Below are 13,027 nucleotides of genomic sequence, written 5' to 3'. Positions count from 1 at the left end.
AAAAGGAATTGGTTTTAGGGCCACTGAGGCCACCTTGAAAGGTCAAAATGGGTGTTGGAATATACTGCAGTATTGTGAATATAGAAGACAATGTCTTGAGAGCAGACCCGAGAAGAGGTACTTAGGTGTTGGTTGATTAAAAGCTCAACACGATCGGGCAGTGTGCTCTCACAGCCCAGAAAGACAACTATATCCTAGGCTGCATCAAAAAAAAGTGTGATCCTGCCCCTCTGCTCTGTTCTCATAAGATCCCACCTGAAGTACTGCCTTTCACTCTGGGGACCCCAGAATAAGAAGAACATGAATCTGCTGAAGCAGGCCATGAGGACTCTCAAAGTGCTGGACCACTTCTCCTGCAAAGACAAAGGCTGGAGAGTCGAGGTTGTTCATCCTGGAGAAATATCCCTTTCCAGCTCTCTTAGGTACTGTTACTTTTATCCAGAGCCTGAAAAAAAGACTGGAGTGTCTACAGTCTTGGAGACACTTGCTAAGATGTATCTGTGGGCAAAGAGTTTATACTAAAAGAAATTTCCCAACAACTGTTTGATGACGGTAGAAGATACTCAAACACAGTATGTCTAGAGCTAGAGTTCAAATGGGCAACCAAGTTAGTGTGCAGAACAAATTTTCACACTTTAGACAAGTCATAACAACTGTTTGTGGATGTATCTAGTCCATAGAAAATTATAATATAGGGATGAGTAACAACCTGATCTGAATGGTGGATGAGGCAGGTGCACAGCTGTTGCATGCAATAGGTATGCAGCTGGGCACGAAATGATGAGGTTAAAGCCTCCTTAAGTCTATTCCTGATGTAACTCAGACTGCAGGCTAAACTACTTCACATTTCTTTACAGCTGATGTAGGCTGAAAGCAGACATGAGGACAGTTGCCATCACTCAGTTAATGTGCAGTAACCTGTTCCTCCAAATAGACTGAGTGTGAATTCAGAGAAAACATCCTACTCCTTAAACCCACAGCATACATCATAGTGTGCTAGTCACTTTCTTCTGAAAGTAAGAACTAGAACTAGAACTAAACTATATATATATATTTATATACACATACTATGAGTCCTCTGGTCCAAAACGACCCACATAAAGAAATTCAGAGATTTCGGTCTAGTAGCATCTGGACTCTGGTGGCAAGGCTGTCGTTTTTGAGCTTGCCTTTACTGACAGCCTTAGGGCTTGTCAGGAGACAGAGGAGACAAAGTAGTATTTTGTTCAGCAAAAGGAGTCCTGCAGTGGGATATTAGCAAATGGTTTGTTAGGAGATTTGCAGCTAAATATGAAGCATTGAGAAAAAAGTTAGAAGTTGCTAATTTAAGCCAAGTTATTCTCTTCCTCTAATAATATTTCTCAGATTAGTAGACTTGCAACTACTTGCAAGCGCTTAACTGAATTCAGAACATTAGCTATGCCCATCACAAATGGTTTTCTACTTGCTCTGCTGGTTTTAGTGTCAAAAGAGGAGATTCTTTTTCTCATCGTGGTCCTAAATACCTTTCGCTTTATATTTGAAAAAGATTATAGATTTCATTAGAAATGCCCTTCGGAGGAGTATTTCTAATTCGGAGTCTAAGGTTATGTTTTCACAGATGGAAAGTTTGTTCTAATTGTTTCACATTTAACATTTTTCCTGCTATAAAAAAGTCCTCTTTTTTCTCAAATAAATTGCAACTGGCTCTATGTGAAAAGGACACATTTTCTATTAGTCAGCTCTCCTATATTCCTCAGAAACTTAGTTTTCATAAAACAGGAGAACAACATCTGCTAGCACTATTTATCTGCTTTAATTCTCACAAAACAGAGGGTAATGCCAGACAGACAGTCCCAGAACAGGTTCAAGCAGAATAAAGTCTAACATTTCTTACTGAGTATTCATTACATGTTTGATAGTTTTCTTGCTGAACTTCTGGTTATTCAGCTATCAATAATTGGAGTGGAAAGTAAAAATTTCTTAGGAATAGGCCATTATATCTACATAAATAGATGCATGTAAGGACACTGAAAAACAGATTAATTTAGAACATGCATCATATTATAACAGTACTGTCCAGTACTGCTAAGTATCTGGGTAAAGACTATGGCAGAAATGTACCATTCAATTTATAGTTGCATCTCCATGGGAAATACCCATTGCCTGAGATTTCTTTGGAGTAATCCTTCACTGAACAATCCTTTATTTGATATGTAGCATTTACTCATTCATCAATCTTCCTAGATTTTACAGAACAAAACAAAGAATGGTAAGTTATTATCCCATTGCAGCAGGTAGAAAAACTAAGAAGTGACCTCTTCCGAAGATTGAGGGAAACGGCAAGGGAGCACAGAAAGCACACGCACTTCACATCGATGGCAATGTAGTTTCTAAGCTTCAAAGTGTAAAGTTGGTGTCTTCTTGGCTAGACGTCCCATATTGTTAAGGTGGAAGGCAGGAGGCTGCTCATCTGTCACTGCTCTGGCTATGGGATGGGCTGCACCTGACTGAGGTGGTGCCCACTGTAAAAGAAGATAAGGCTCAAGACCATCAAAAGAAACCTAAGATACGCAGGTCCATGGGACCTGATGAGATGCACATGAGGGTCCTGAGGCAACTGATGAATGAAGTTGCTAAGCCTCTGTCCACCATATTTGATAGGACATGGCAGTTCGATGATTATACCACTAACTGGAAAGAGAGAAGAATAATCCCCATTTTTAAAAAGAAAAAAAGAGAAGATCCAGGCAGCTACAGAGCAGCCTATCTCAGCTTTGTACTTGGCAAGATCATGGAGCAGATCCTCCTGGAAACTATGTTAAGATACATAGGAAACAAAGAGTTGATAGTTGACAGCCAATATGGCTTCACTACGGACAAATCATTCTTGAAAAATTTGATGGTCTTCTATGACAGGATTACATCTGCCTGTATATGTACAAAGTGTTTGACACAGTCTCACACAATATTTTTGTCTGTAAATTGGATTTGACAGATGGATCATCTGGTGGATAAAGATTTGGCTGGATGATTGCGCTCAAAGTCAAAGTCTTGATGTCCAAGTGGAGACCAATGATGAGTGATGTAGCGATGTCCCTCAGAGATCAGTCCACCACAGGTTCCAGCACCATTTTGTATCTTTTCTGGCAACATAGGCAGTGGGACTGAGTGCACTCCCAGCAAATTTGCTGATAACAACAAGCTGCATGATGTGGTCAACATGCTGGAGGGAAGGGATGCCATCCAGAAAGTCCTTGACAAGCTTGGGAAGTGGTCCTCTGAGATGGCTTTGGAGCTGTGTCAGCAACATACTGCATTTCAGAAAATGCTAGAATGTAAATTTTGAAAGGATTTTTATTTGGCAGCAGGGGTATGCAAGCATGCTTATGCCATGCTTATGACTTTCACTGCTAATGAAGTCTTCCCACACTGATTGCTTTTTAGAAACTTTTCTGCTTAAGCCTTTGTTAGATAAAGAATTTCCTCTACATTATGCTTCATTATATAGTGGATATATATGCTAAATATGCTATATGCTCTAGGTGAAATGACAGAACCGAACAATCAGAAGCCAGTAGGTATTACAATATCTTCCCCATTTAGTTGTCTGCAGTAGGGAGCGCAGTCCCTAAACTGTGGTCACCCAATTGTTAATGTCACTACAGCTGAATGGACATTAGCCATGGTGGGATATTACACATACAACTATCTATGCATTATAACATTTCTACTTCCTACAAATTCAGAATGGTGACTGCTTACAGAGATCCCCGATACTTGTTAGAGGAGAACCTGTTCCTTAGAGAAGAACAAATAATATCATCTATTCTACATTGCATGTTAGAAGATGAGGAGATTCATGTTCTCTTGGATACTCTTTGGCATAATGATATTCAGGATTCATAAATTCAAGAGAGCTTTGTGCTGGATAAAGAAACACAGATACTCAAATTAGAGGTAGGTATAAACTGCCTGTATTAAGCAGTACAAAATGCTGGTTATTTAGTTGCACTGTTTCTCCAGACATGGTGTTGGTTCAAGTGGTTCCATTTCTAACTAGCTCCTGTTGGCATTGCTGAATGATTTTTTTACTGCAAGCATGACAAAATGTGTGTCAAAAAGACATCAGAGAAAGTGACACTGAGCAACAGAAGTGATTTCTTCTCAAAGTGGGAAGATATGAAAGTGTAGAAGAGAGAGAGAGAAAATGCAGTGTTATGGAATCCTGGTGTCTAAAATAATGCGATTGATCCACACTTATTTAAAAAAAAATACAAATCTGAATATCAAAATATGTCTAAAATATTTTTCAGAGTCAGAGTTTTAACATCATGATAGGCATTTCATGAAAAGAGTAGTTTCATGATGAAAATTCCTCAGCCAAGCATTTCTTACAGCAAAATCCTTCTGTAAAAAAAAAAAATCTGAAGCTGCTAATGCTTATCTCCTGCCAATGCAGGAGATACACATGGAAGACAGTGATGGAAGCTTATTGTAGTCCACATGGTCATTAATGAGAAAGTTCTCCAGTCTAGAATCTTATCTAGTTTTGAAATGCTCTGGTTAAAACAAATATGCAAATGAACAAATAAATAAATAAATATAAATAGTCAATTTCATTTTTCATCTACATTTCATTGAATGTGAAATAATAAATGTAAAAAAAAGTTAAAATATATTTAATTTCCTTTCTAAACTCACAAAGTATAGAGAATATATATTCTTCGTTTATCCTCAGAAGTTCCTGTGCCTAACATACACTAGTGTATGAAGAATCTGGGACTAGGTACTTATTACAGAATATCACAGTACTGCTGTGATCTTTTTTGTTAACCCAGATTCTTGGTTCTCTGTGGTTATGCGTAGCAACTGTATAGACAGACATGGCAGGGTTATTCCTTACCAGCTCATTGCTGCCATCCTCATCAAAATCCTCCTCTATCCCATCAGTCATCTCTTCTCCATCCCCATCTCCATCTGGCCCTCCTTCAATTGGATCTTCTGTAGAGTTATCTGCATTCTCTGATATGCATTCTTCTTGAACCAAATCAGCATTATCTTCCATTTGTTTCTTTTGAGCTTCTGTAAGGAAAACATACTCTATAGAAATTCAATAACCTTCCCTACTGGTGGCAAAGAAAAGTGTTCTGAGGAAGAAACTTGTCTTTCCTATCTTCTTATAATTTGTTAAAATCCAAGTTAATATCTACTAGTTAAATATGGTAAAATCCCTGATTTTCAAAATCTAATGCATGCATTAGCCATAGTACCAATATGCTCATTCATCCCATGCAGTGGATGAAGGTTTGCTTTACTAACAAATCCAGCTTTTTGATTTTCTGGACTTCGCTTTAGCTTGGGATAAATTGGCATAATCACCATGTATTTATTTACTTGCAGCCAGTGAGAAGTACACAGATCTCTATGCTCGGAGAAATGGATGGCTATTAATTGTCTATAAGTAATCAAAGATTTGCATAAATTTGCTGTGGCTATCTTTAGTCACAATAAAAAAATCCTTCTAGATAATTTAATATATATATATTTTTATGGAGTAAGTAATAGTTTCTCCCTGTTGGCATAACATGCCATGATAGATGCAGATATAGGGCTTTCTATAATTTCTGCAAAGTAATGAAAAAAAAAAAAAAGACAATTTCTGGGGAGGCCCATAGGAGCTATTCTGATTGGCTTAGCACAGATAGCTGCATTGTTGTGATTATGTATTTCAAGACTCCAGGATATGCTGAGGAATTTCATCCAGACAGCAGAAATCCAGAGAAGAATTGAGAAGGGAATGACAGAGATAGACTGGATGCTAGAATGGATAGAGGATGAGAGTTTTTTTATTTGGAGTTTAGATGAAAAGCTTTATTTTTTCAGAGTGGTTACAGGCAAGAGAATTAATTGCAGGTAACTGGAATGCCAATGTATTTTTAGTCTGAGAGTGACAATACCCATAAATGACCACATTTCTAGATCAACACTATTTCTTCCTTTATGAGGTTTGATTGTTCTATAACTCTAGCTAGTGTTTCACCTATCTTGTTGAACTGCCAATAATTCTGAAGATTTCTTAGTGTTTTATTTTCAGCTCCATTAATATATTATTTTGTACCCACAACATATAACATTCATATTTCCTCACACCTTTCTGTATCATAATATTAAATAAATGCATTTATTTTTCTTCTACCTCTGCACATTTATTTTGCATCTTACTTTAATCTCTTCAGTCTTTGCTCATCTCTAATCCCACACTTTCAAATTCATTTATTGAAGATACAGAACAATGAAGATTTTTTTCCCTTATTCACATAATTTCTGCAGAAGGATTGTTGTTAAAGAACAGAAAGTCATCTTAGATAACTGCTTTGAAAGTACTGTGTTCATACATAAGAGTAGAAGATTCAGCTCACTTTTCATTTGTGAGGTGCTATACACAATACCATGCTAGTTATAAATCACTGTTACTTGCCTCACTGCACAAGGAAATGTGGGTTGTCAGCTATGCCTACTGAGTCCTGCCCTGACACTTTCTGATATTAACCTAGCTGGGCTACTGACAAATGAATTAACTTCAGCCAAGGATTTCAAGAAGGGTTCCTGAAATAATGGACTTAATACATTTTAATGAAATAACTTCTAGGAGACAACTGCTAGAAAATTTGATCACTTATGTAGACTGGGGTCTTCAGAAGATACTAAAATACCATCTCAGCACCTTACACTTTTAGGCCCTGCTGACAAGCAAAAATTAAGATCTTACGTTTCAGCACCCACTTTTAAAAATCTTCATCTGATACTGCAGGGAGAATGTTCCCCTCTAACAATTTTATCATGCCAGAACAGCTTCTTATTCCTGGCTTTCTGATTCAGATTTTTATGAACAAGGGAGTTATTCCTACAAATTTCCTAGAGAAGTAATCCTCTACCAATTCTTGACAGTTATTTGCTAATTCACATAAATACAGCTACCCCATAAACTTGCAAATAACTATACTCAGGATTGTTTTTCAGATTCTTTTCATCTTTGCTGACTATAGAGTTTGAGGTTTTATCCTAAAACTGTAATTTAAAATGTCAAATAAGTGATATTTTAATTTATATCCATCCTACTGAAATTTTCAATTTATAAATGAAATTTTCAAATAATAAAAGAGAACATCAGCCACTACTGTAAAGAGATGTAGCTTTACGGTAGTGACTATAGTACACAATGAGATTGTTCAGCTTGCCTGTTTAACCAATCGTATCCTCCAGAAGTTGAACTTTTAAGATTAATAATTAAACATGCTTCTTGAAAGTGATGCAGGCATTGAAAAAAAAAAGCAATAACAGTGCAGAATAAGGGCTTGATTTTTTTGTTTTGTGTGATCCTCTTGGATCCAAGGCTTAAGTGAGACCACTCCTTCTGGCAGAAAGTGGGAAATAATATTGCCTAACTATTCAGAAGGAACAAAATCATCTCACATCTGAAGTTGTCAGTGGAATTGTTTAGGTACTGATGTAGTTCTACCTTACACAAAGCCTCCAGCCAAGCAAACAATCATCTGTGGACTCATCCCACAGGCTACTTAGCTTTGTTTGTCAACTCAAGACACTTAAATGGGGATCTTGGTGCCTTAGACATGTTCCCCCCCTCCCTCACCCTCAATGATATGCAGATAATCTCTGAGATTTTCCATTGCTTGTCTTCAAAAGGAATAACACTACGATTCAATACAAATAAACATTTTCCTCTTTGAGATGATTTCTATTTAAATGAGTTCTCTACAGTCCTTTAGCAAAAGTGAAAATTTGATATCAAAGTACAATGGCATGCAGGTTGTTTTGCATATTAATGGATTTTATATAAAAGCTCTCTGAAGTAGGAATCCACCATCTCAGAGCCTTTCAGTACACAAGTGATTCAATGGAGTGCCTTGCAATTACATCTTCACTGATTACACCAACTTTTATATAACTTGCATGAACTACAAAATAGAATATAATGAAGACATATTGTGCACAGTTCTAAAAGAGGCAATCACAATCCACACTAATGGTTTACCTTATACTTGAGAGTAAAGCACTCATTTTGTAGGGTAAACTGTAACAGCTGAGAGACTGTTAGTCTATCGATTTAGAGAATGATTGTAAATAAGAGGTAAGGTTTTTAGGAGTTGTTTTTATTTTCATTTTTATTTTTTTCCCAAATTGTTAACCAAAAAATATTTCTTTGTAGTATCCCACTCTAGATAAGTCATTCATTATTTCTTTTTCAATACGAGCAAGAAAATTCAGGGTTCAGAGAGATATCCCAACAATAGAACAGCAAATACGACAGGCACTTAGGAACAGGAAGGATTCTCTGTCAAGTCTATAAACTGCTAATTCTTTTTCATAGTTTTGACGGAACTCTCTGATGTATCTAATTGTAGCTTTTTGGTTTCCCCAGAACAATTTGAGTTAAGCAAACGACATGAATCTGAGCATTCAGGTACTCAGCTGTGAATTCTAAGGCAGACTCTCTTCCACAGATTTCACAGAAAAAATATTTCTAGTTTTCATCAAAGAATACAGAGGAAAAAAAAAGAAAAACAAATCAAAACAAAACATTAAGAGTTTTCAAGAGATAAGGCTTCCATTTTCCCTGCTGGCTCCCAACAAAATCAGCTCTCTAGTACACAACTTCTGTACAGAGATATAACAGTAGCAGGAGATTTATAAGGTAGTAGACAGGGAAATACCATAGACAGCAATAAGAAGTGAGATACTTTTCCATATATACTATGGTGAAAATACGGCCTTATAAATCCCTTATTTAGTTCAGCATGGCTTTAAAGTACTTCTAGGTGAGATTATTCATCAAGCAAAATGATCACTGTAATGACAAGAATAAAGCTATCCAGTACATTAGAAAGTAGTGTTGGATTTTGTCATTCTCAGTGTTCGCTTAAAAACAACCAAAACATTTCAAGACAGAGTACAAGATGAACTAGAGGTGCTGCGATTTCTACACAGATGCTGCAACTTCATGAGGCTGGAAGGCATCTTCAGACTCTCCAAGTTCAACCCTTGTTCAAGGCAGGACCAATTTCAAAGTTCAGTACAGGTCCACGGGGCTTTGGCCAGATGACTTTGGATATTCTACAGACTTTCTGTGCATCTTGTTGTACTTAGAAGCACTGTAAGTGCTACAGAGAATATTTTTCTTAATCTCAAACTCACCATAATTCTGTCCAATAAACTTTTTAGTGATGTTTTGTATCCAGAATATCCAGCAGGCAACCTCTGCATTCTTTCTCTAGAATGAAACAACCTTTTCTTGAAAACAACTCTTCAAATGATGTTGAAGGTTCTGTGAATAATACTAGTTCTTTTCTCCAGTTAATTTAGCTTCAGGCCCTCTACGCAGAAAATTTTCTGGTAGGATCCAATTCTCTCTCTTAGCTGTCTACTTGTCTGATAAATAGGCTCTGATTCAAATAACATAATTACAGATTGTTTTCACCTACCTGCTTCAGCTTTTTGCTGTTTTTCAATCTTTTCCAGTCTCCCTAGCAAGGAGTCAATTTTTGTTTTGATTTGGGTTAATTCCTTCTTGATTGTTTGCAACTCATCTGATTTCACTGTGGAAAAAGAGCAAAGATACAAAACATAAAATAAGCTGTACTTGCAGCCCCCACAAACAAAATGTGTTCTTTTTTTCTTTTCTCTTAGAACAAGGTCCACTTCCTCATTCCTCTCACTATTTTTAGAGATTTGATTTTAAAACTAACTTTGTTAATTAAAAATGCTGAATCTTAGGAAATCCCAGGATACTAAGCCCTAATGACAAGAGGTTATGTGAGATCTGTTGCTTTGTAAAAAGTGTTTCACTCAAAACATCTTAAGGGTACTCTTAGTAAATGCAAGTAACTTTTACTGAGAAGCCTGTACTGAAAGAATGACTGAATTATGACAGACAATTCACAATCTCATGATATTATTTTGTTGAACTATTTTGTAAAAATAACAATAAGAACAGCAACAATAAAAAAGAACCCTCACAGATATTTTTCAAGAAGACTGAATGGCAACATAAATGTTAGGTCAGCCAGAAATGCAATGTTATGTTCCAGTCAACAATTTAATTGCAGTATAAGGCGTTAGGTATCATTGTTTTAAAAACAATAATTTCTGGGTAATTTCTTCTACTTTATCCAGCTGTAGATAACATATGAAAATATTTTTTTTTATGATCACAGCTAGGGACATGGAAGCAACTCAGATAAATTAACAGGTGAAGTTTCCAAATATATATTGCAACGCATTACTTCTAGTTTTTGTGCATTACTGCACTCCTGTGGTCTAACTTAAGGAGGGGAATTTTGGAGGTGTCTTGTCTTCAGAAGAAATAGCGTTACAGTACTCAAGAATGATCTCCTTATTATGGCATTATCAAGACTTTTTAAGCTCAGAAAATAGTACTAATAGATCTCTTGACTCATCCATGCTAGGATACCATGTTGAAAAAAAAGGTGGGGAAGATGGGAACTCTGTATTAGCATGTGACAAAAGAACATAATAAAGGTCAAGAGTAAACACAACTGTTGCTCTTAGAGCTCTTGTAGGAAGATCACTATCTTAAACTGCGATGGACTGGCAATAGAAGAACAGCCAAAAGTATTACCCATACCTCTTTATCTTTACTAAAAGAGGTCCATTGCCTTTGGGTGTGTATCTGAAGCAACTGGAGAGCCCTTATGCCTGGAAGAAGGGATTTTCTGTCAGAGAAAAGGACTCATTCTATGTCTGTATAAAGAGTCTCCTGGCTGAATCTTGTCTGATCTGCCCTGTCCATTGACTTTTGGGCATGTATTTCAATAGGATGTCATGTGGGTATTTTTAATTGGATAGGTAAAATATGCCAATGAAATGTGCAAGTAAGCTACTGCCTACTTGAATTGTAATAAATACCAGCCTCTAAACCAACTTACTGCAAATTTGGAGTATGTTCACTGGGTATCAAGGTTTTTAGCATTATGTTTTGGGCCACTGTGCATTATTGTCACAATTCAGCTAAAGGAAGTAGGTTGCTCTATGTACAGTAATGAACTTGCTTAATCTTGTTCTTACACAAAGGAAATAAGGAAAGCTGAAACCTCAGGCCTCATATTCAGTGCAGGCAGGCCTTCAGAACTAAGCTGAAAAGTAACCTTTGTGTTCGATCCTTGTATGCTCTACAGCATTTGATGGAGGAATTTTTTAGAACACTTATAGAGCAGTGTCATAGAGTAAAAACGGGTCACTATCCAACGCCCAGATCTGTAAGAAAACATTAAGATTCTGACAACTGTATATTTCGAAGGTTACTTCCTCCCTCGGGATGAGGTTTGTCTGTGCCGGAGTAGCAAAGTGATGCAGAATCTGAAGTGAAATGGTATGAATCTGCATAGCAGGAAATGCTAAATACCTGCAGCAGCCCGCTAATGAATTCAGCTGGCAAAAGATTGCATGTGGCCAAGCTGTTGAGTTAGAGGTGCTTGCCAAAGCTAAAAGGTCAAAAGTCAGAAGAGACACAAGAAGACCTAATGATATTTGTTCTAAGTATTAAAGAAATAGGAAATATTTGCAGTTCTGAGTTTGACAAAGAAATGGACACATAGGTTAGAGCTACTGTGCAACTCAGACCAAACTCTCTGCCTCACAGGGATGTCTCTGGGGTGTTCTAGAGAGAAATCAGTTTTGAAAGCACTTCCCTCTAGGGGAAGCAAACCCAGCAGTGAGGATTCGACAATAAACATAGATGTTAAATGCTGAGAAGCCTTATTTCCACCCCTATTTGCATAAAATTTGGTCACTGAATCTATATAAGTTTCAAATGTCCATCCTGATTCTAGCCTTGCAATGACTAAGTTGCTCAAGCCTCTTATTGTCTTAATTTGCAGGGAGTTGTGCAAATAATCAAAATCATTCTCCTAGAACAATTCAGCTTTCAGTTACTTCATTTTAAGGAATGAAGAAGAGGAGCCAGACTGTTCTCAGTAGTGTCTGCTGACAAGGAAATATGCTGGAGCAGGGGATGGATCAGAGGGAACCAGAAGGGCCATTCTGCAATTCTCTGACTCCGTATTTCTGTAATTCTGTGGTGTAGAGCTTGGGAATAATTTTAGGAACTTAAACCACATGTTAAGTTACATAAAGACTGTAAATACTGTACTTCAAGTGTCTTGCTTTGAGTACATAAATTATTCATTAAAAATTAATTCATTTAATTGTTAGTTTGTTTTCAAATTGATCTCCGTCAAGAAGTTCATAAACATTAGACCAGAGCTGTATGTATTTAAAATATTTATGTTTTTTACTAATTGAATAGGAAAATAAAGTAGCTTACTGATTATTGTTTGTTTTTTGTTGTTGTTGTTGTTTTTAATTTTAATTAGCAGATAAACAGCAGCCAGCATGTATAGGAAGGGAAAGAAATTGCTAATGCAATTCTTCAAGCACTGGCTAGCTAAATATCTTCAACAACTCTGAGATGCAAAAATTAAGGAAAACAAGTAAAACTTGAGGATGACATAAAGTTAGAAGATACCTATTCAGAGTGAACTAGAATAGAAGGAGTCAGATAATTTTAAGGAATGTTCCAGTAGAAAAAGATGAAATTCAATTGCACTGAAGCATCCCCCCCCGCACTTGATTGACTAACAGCAGAACTCCTGCTCTTAACCTGGAAACTCATCAGCTGAAAAAGAGAGACACAATTATCCTTGGGTATAGTTGTTTAGTTGACAATAGGCTATCACTATAATGCAACCATGAAAAAGAAAATGTTACACTATAACGTTACCTATAATATAGGTAAATATCAATGCCATTATGTAAAGATCTGGTGAGAGCTTATCTGGAATGACACATACTGATTCACTGAATTCTAGCAAGTATGTAGAGAGAAGATCCATGAAGATGACTGTAAGAATGGAAAACTGCAATATTATATTTTATATTTCTGCCTGAGACAAGAGAAGGTGAAAGGAAGTAAAACTTTTAAGCTAAGACAGTGTTGACAAAACAAATG

At 36.7% G+C, this 13,027-nt stretch overlaps 1 protein-coding gene across 6 annotated transcripts in view; it reads right to left on the bottom strand.

Moving 5' to 3' along the window:
- Positions 1-13,027, bottom strand: part of RALYL (RALY RNA binding protein like) — a 375,450-nt gene that overhangs the window by 15,886 nt on the left and 346,537 nt on the right. For 5 of the 6 annotated variants that reach the window (XM_085221356.1, XM_085221357.1, XM_085221352.1 and 2 more), the window contains 2 exons: positions 9,483-9,596; positions 4,886-5,064 (listed from right to left, as the gene is read on the bottom strand). In XM_085221356.1, the coding sequence (XP_085077482.1) occupies positions 4,886-5,064; positions 9,483-9,596 (293 nt within the window). The remainder of the gene's footprint in view (positions 1-4,885; positions 5,065-9,482; positions 9,597-13,027) is intronic. The other variant, XM_085221355.1, reaches the window with a different exon arrangement.

Source organism: Meleagris gallopavo, chromosome 3 (assembly GCF_905368555.1).
Source record: "Meleagris gallopavo chromosome 3, MGAL_WU_HG_1.1, whole genome shotgun sequence".
Classification (NCBI taxonomy): Eukaryota; Metazoa; Chordata; class Aves; order Galliformes; family Phasianidae; genus Meleagris; species Meleagris gallopavo.
The sequence above is the reverse complement of the archived record's forward strand: the minus strand, read 5'-3'. Positions and strand labels throughout refer to the sequence as shown.